The sequence below is a fragment of the Myotis lucifugus genome, unplaced genomic scaffold (genome assembly GCF_000147115.1).
Source record: "Myotis lucifugus unplaced genomic scaffold, Myoluc2.0 scaffold_329, whole genome shotgun sequence".
Lineage (NCBI taxonomy): Eukaryota > Metazoa > Chordata > Mammalia > Chiroptera > Vespertilionidae > Myotis > Myotis lucifugus.
This window is the reverse complement of record NW_005871377.1, coordinates 606,272-611,750: the sequence shown is the minus strand read 5'-3', so window position 1 is coordinate 611,750 and position 5,479 is coordinate 606,272. Positions and strand designations below refer to the sequence as shown.

At 60.7% G+C, this 5,479-nt stretch overlaps 1 protein-coding gene across 6 annotated transcripts in view; it reads right to left on the bottom strand.

Annotated features, from left to right (window-relative positions):
• Positions 1-307: 307 nt before the first annotated feature.
• The window catches only part of GRB7 (growth factor receptor bound protein 7), a 10,438-nt gene continuing 5,266 nt past the window's right edge, over positions 308-5,479 (bottom strand). For 3 of the 6 annotated variants that reach the window (XM_023764364.1, XM_023764361.1, XM_023764363.1), the window contains exons 2-15: positions 5,096-5,252; positions 4,844-4,994; positions 4,504-4,660; positions 4,257-4,378; positions 4,067-4,144; positions 3,397-3,534; positions 2,960-3,070; positions 2,664-2,777; positions 2,301-2,381; positions 2,079-2,195; positions 1,822-1,882; positions 1,621-1,708; positions 1,423-1,516; positions 308-834 (exon numbers count right to left, since the gene is read on the bottom strand). In XM_023764364.1, coding sequence (XP_023620132.1) covers positions 688-834; positions 1,423-1,516; positions 1,621-1,708; positions 1,822-1,882; positions 2,079-2,195; positions 2,301-2,381; positions 2,664-2,777; positions 2,960-3,070; positions 3,397-3,534; positions 4,067-4,144; positions 4,257-4,378; positions 4,504-4,660; positions 4,844-4,994; positions 5,096-5,247 — 1,611 coding nt within the window. In that variant the 5' untranslated portion in view covers positions 5,248-5,252 and the 3' untranslated portion in view covers positions 308-687. Of the gene's footprint in view, positions 835-1,422; positions 1,517-1,620; positions 1,709-1,821; positions 1,883-2,078; positions 2,196-2,300; positions 2,382-2,663; positions 2,778-2,959; positions 3,071-3,396; positions 3,535-4,066; positions 4,145-4,256; positions 4,379-4,503; positions 4,661-4,843; positions 4,995-5,095; positions 5,299-5,479 lie in introns of all 6 variants that reach the window. The other 3 variants (XM_023764362.1, XM_006100787.3, XM_006100785.3) reach the window with 3 other exon arrangements.

Below are 5,479 nucleotides of genomic sequence, written 5' to 3'. Positions count from 1 at the left end.
ACAGCCCAGGCCCATTGGAGTTACCTCCATAGCTGTAGGCCCTATTGGGAAATCTCATCTGGAGGACAGTCCCTTGTCCACTCATTCATTCAACAAGCAATCATTGGGCACCCCCTATGGGTCAGGCTCCATGCTGGGCACTGGGGGCTCCCAGATGACCAAGACCACGGCCCTGCCCTCAGAAACATCCCAGCTGGCCAGTGAGTGGCATCTATCCATCTGACACATTCACCAAGGCCTGTGCACACCTCTCCTGCCCCCCTTCCCAACCCCAGCGAGCCAGGTCTTGCCAGACTGAACTCACAGGTGTATCCAAAAATAACCTTTATTGTAAGGAGTATAAAACAGAGCAGATCAACTGGCCTCAGTCTGTACAACGTGTGGGGCATCAGACCACCTGGGCTACCCCCATTTCTCCCATAATGCCTTGCCCCAGAGTAGTGCCCAGAAAGGAGCTCCCTGAAGGGGAGAGGGCCACCCCAAGTGCCTTCCCTTGAGAAGAGGGATTAAGGGTGAACTGGGGGGAGGGGGAGGGGGACCACTTACTGCCTCAGTGAAGCAAAGGAGCAGGGGAGAAAACTGGACTGGGGGGAGCCTTCCACTTGTTCTCGATCCTGTCCCTGCCCTCTGACCCTCCGAGTCCACCCTAGGAGCCCGGGGCGGAGACACGGGCCTGCTGCCGCCCGGTCAGAGGGCCACGCGGGTGCAGCAGTGGCGCAGCAGGCAGGGCAGGATGCCGCGGTTCAGCTGGTGGAACTCCACGAGCTGCAGCAGGTCGGTGAAGCGCGTCTGGCCCTCGTCCATGCTGAAGTAGAGGCGGCCCTCCTCCTCGCTCTGGGGCAGAGCCAGGGGGTGGGCGGTCAGAGGGGAGCATGAGCCCGAGGGGCTCCCTCCTGGGCCAGGCCCGAGGTCCCCACTGCTTGTGCAGGGAGAAAGGAGAGAGCAGGAGACCCCAGACACGCTGGGGACCAGGAGGGGAGGGTGGAGGCGACAGGCTGCCAGGAGCCCCATGTCTCCACCGCGGGCATCGAGGGCAGCGGCCTCCAACCTTCCGGACCTCACGGACCACCGGCTGGCGACCGATGATCTAGGGCAGTGGTTCTCAACCTTCCTAATGAATTGACCCTTTACTACAGTTCCTCATGTTGTGGTGACCCCCAACCATAAAATTATTTTCGTTGCTACTTCATAACTGTGACTTTGCTACTGTTATGAATCGTCATGTAAATATCTGATATGCAGGATGTATTTTCATTGTTACAAATTGAACATAATTAAAGCATAGTGATTAATCACAAAAACAATATGTAATTATATATGTGTTTTCCGATGGTCTTAGGCGACCCCTGTGAAAGGGTCGTTCAACTGCCAAAGGGGTCGCGACCCACAGGTTGAGAACCGCTGAGCTAGGGGCTGACTTACCGGCAGGATCAGATAATGCTTGACTTTCTGCAGATGGCACAGAGACAGGACAAAGCCCTGCGGGTTCCGCTGGCTGTCCCGCACCAGGAACAGTCTGCCAGGAGACAGGGCCACGTCAGCCGAGGACACCGGGCTGCTGCCTTCACTCGGGGTCTCCCTTACCCCTGGGCCTGCTGCCCTGCCCAGCCCTGCCCTTACCCGTCTACCAGGCCTTGCTGGGAGATGAGCCGCTGGCTGTCCTCGCGGGAAATCCGTCCGTGGAACCAGGGTTGGGTTCGATGGATGGCTGGGGTGAGAGGCAGACAGGTGAGCAGTCACTCTGAGGGGATCTTCCTACTAACCCCCCCCTTGAGTGCGCAGAGACGCCCCCAGCCCCAGGGAGGCTGCGCCCTCACCCACCTGCACTGAGGCTGGTGCTGGAGCACGGGGTGGGCAGGCTGAAACGGTGGTTCGTCTTCTTCTGCAGAGCAGAGGGGACACAAGGGTCGGGGGTGGCAGGGCCTGGCTGGGGTATGGCCCGCCCCGAAGCATGTAGAGCCCCTTTCTGCACCTGGGGGCCTCCCCTCATCCCTCCCTCTCCCCCGAGCCCCTCCATGGAAACCCATATGGAGAGATGTTCCCCAGGACCAACATGCAGGTGAGTGCAGGCGCCTCACCCGCCAGGCGTGGGCCTCCTCCAGGGCGACGCTCAGAGCCTCCTGCGGGTTCTCGATGATGCGCCCCGTGTGGCCGGAGAAGTCCATGGCCACCAGGGTGTTATCCGAGACACTCCTCTGCGCGTGGGACAAAATGGGAGGGGAGCGGTCAGAACAGGACCCCAGTGTCCCCGGAACGGGGTCTGGGTACCCGCCCCAACTCACGCCCCTGTGTTCACTCACCAGGGGTGGGGACCCCATACAGGACGGGCGCAGGTGGCGAGACTGTGCCTGCTGATAATTCTTATACAGCTGCACCCCATACTGGGGTGTGGAGAGAGAGAAAGAGGGCCCGAGGTCAAGCAGGTGCCGGGGTGCGGGCCGTGACACCCCCCAGACAGGCCCCCCCAAGAGCAGGGCTGTGTCTCTGCCCCGGGACCAGGAGTGTGCTGAAGCCAGAGCTGGGACTCCAGCCTTGGACCCGGGATCCGAGAGCAGAATGACGCCCCTCTTTCTGGAGACCTTTGCGGGCAGAGCTATCACTCCTCCCTCGTGCGGGGGATCCCGAGGGCGGGGCCAGCCCCCATGCTGCTCCCAGGGCCTCACCTTGAAGAGGCGGAAGGCGGATAACCAGCAGGTGCGGCTCTGCTCGTCCTCACTGCAGAAGATGCGCAGCCCCTTGTGGCCATTGCGAAGCTTGTTCGGCTGCGGGGAAGGAAGCTGGCTGATTCATTATCTGCCTTTAGGTCCCGACCTCCGATTCCTGTCTCCTGTCTCCGTGGGGCAGGGGCAGGCGCAGGGAGAGGAGTCTGGGAGTCCCAGACAGAACTCAGAAGCCCCAGGTAGGATCCCGGGGGGCTAAGCAGTTCCCACTCTCTCCCAGGCCAGGCCTGGGCCCTCACCTTGATACAGAAGCCGAAGTCCGTGGGCATCCCGTACAGCTTGCGGCCCTGAGTCACCACATACGCATTGGACTCGTTTACATCTGCTAAGTACTGCAGGTGCCTCGGGTCCTGCTCGGCACAGGTGAGAAGAGCTTGGTACAGGCCGGCTCTATCCCCCAGTTACTGCCCAACCAAGCCAGCTGAGGAGATATCAGGGCGGGGGGGCGGAGCGGCGAAGTGCCCCAGCTCACACAGCAAATCGAAATAGAGGCAGGACTCGAACTCAGTCCCCCTGCCTTTCCCACTGCTACCTCCTGGGGCAGGTAAGCTGGGCAGGAGGGAGGAGCAGCCGAGGGTCTCAGGGCCCAAGGGGAGAAAGGTCCAGGAGTTCCAACGGGGAAGAGGCGACACCTAGCAGGGCCCGGATGGGGTTTCAGAGGGGCTGGGACTGTCACCTTGGAGGTGCCCTTGGTGGAGTAATAGAGGCCAGACCGGCGCAGGAAGCAGAAGAAGCGCTTCCAAAGCTTCCGTCCTGAGCCCCGCAGCTGCAGGAAGCCCTGGATCTCCGGGAAGCTGCCCGCATTCAGGAAGTTCTGCAGCCAGAGAAGAGCAAGAGGGTGAGAGGCCACCCCAGCCGGTGTGGCTCAGTGGATAGAGCGCCGGCCTGCGGGCTGAAGGATCCCAGGTTCAATTACGGTCAAGGGCACATGCCCGGGTTGCAGGCTGGATCCCCAGTAGGGGGCGTGCAGGAGGCAGTCAATCAATGATTCTCTCTCGTCACTGATGTTTCTATCTCTCTCTCCCTCTCCCTTCTCTGAAATCAATATAAATCAAATAAAAATAAATTAAAAGAAAAAAGAGGGTGAGAAGCCTAGAGGGGGCCACACACACACAGAAAACACGCAGCACGCAGGCACTGCACCTTCCCAGGACCTGCCCTTATGAAAGGAGTTGCTCCACATGCATTTATTGTCCCCATTTAACAGATGAAGAAACTAATGCTCGCGCAGGGAAAAGACACGTCCCCCAGGTTCTCTCCTCCCCACGGAGGGAGGCACAAGGCTTCAGGGCGGAGAAGCGGTGGGGAGCCTGGGGAACCGTGACCATGTGAGTTTCCTCACTCACCTGGATGAGGTCTTCATGCGATAAGCCCGTCGGTGCATCCAGACAGCTGGAGACCATCTTCTCTGGGAACAGGGAGTGCTGGGCAGATGGGAGTCCAGAGTCAAAGACTGAGGGCCCAGGTCAGGGATCAGGGTGTCCCGTTGCCCGGAATTCCCCCCTTCCCCCCGGCCCCCCTCCCACACACACTCACTGGGGAGCTCTTGAACAGTTCATACTTGGCGAAGTTCTTCCGGAAGACAAAGCGGCTGTCTCCGCCGATTGGCCATGCAGCTTGTACTTCCACTACGGACTCATGGTCCTCCAAGACCCGCTCTGGGGTGAAGGGCAAAAAGCAGGGGTCAGTGGAGGTCAGCCAGACCTCAGGGATGAGCCGTCTGCTTAGCCCAAGTGTGAAGCATTGCCTCCGGGCCCGGGCAGCCCCTTGCACCCCAACTCACCCAGTGCGAGGTGGGGGTGGCACTCCACCAGCCCCCAGTTCTCATCACTGAGGGCGTGAGCTCGCTGCACCAGCATTTCACACACGTAGCGTGCGGTGGCACCCGCCGCCACCTCCACGGACCGGCAGGCCCCGTCTTCGCTATACACTTTTACTACCTGCACCCCAGGAATTGCACATGACTTGAGGAAAAGCAAAGGGTGGTTCTTCCCCCCACCACCACCACCTGCTATACCCTCAGGGACCCCTGAGCAAATTCCCCCGCCTCCAAGTGGTGCTGTCCCCCTCCCAGCCCCACAGCCCTCCCACGGCCCTGCCTTCTCTTTCCCAGGACAACTCACATGGGGGCAGCTGGTGTCTCGAGGGAGCAGCCCCCTGGCACTGGAGAGTCCCCCAGTAATGGGGGTTTGTGAAGGAGGACTGCACAGCTCAGGGAAAGGGTTGGGGATGGAGGGTAGAGAGGTTGTCCGCAGCTCCTCCTCTCGAAGTTTCCTGTGTGGGTTGGGGAAGAGTTGACGTCAAGCCTCTATGGTCTTTCCCGGTGCTGACTGCGCCCCTCCCCCAGCCCTCCTCAGCCCCATCACCCATTGCACCTGCTGGTCGGGATGGACAAAGGCTGGGACCTCTTCACCTCCCCAGGAAGGGGGGTGTCGGGCGGCGGGGGAGTCCCCGGAGGGGTCCCCGGGGCGGGGTACAGGTCTTCTGGGGAGCTGCTGTGATGCGGTGGGGACAGGCCCAGCTCCATGGCATCTGAGGGAGAAGAGGGGTCCGAATGCAGCCTCCCTTGTGCCTGGTCCTGGGGAGAGGGGCCAAGGGGACCCGACCTCCTGACTTCCCGCAGCGGTCAGCCCCTCGGAGTTTACCCAGCACCTCACTGCTCCCCCTCTACCTGGCGTTTTCCTGGAGCCTTTGGGGAAAGAGTGAGCCCGTTTTGCAAAAGGGGACACTAAGTCCTGAGAAGCAAACAAGTTGTTGTT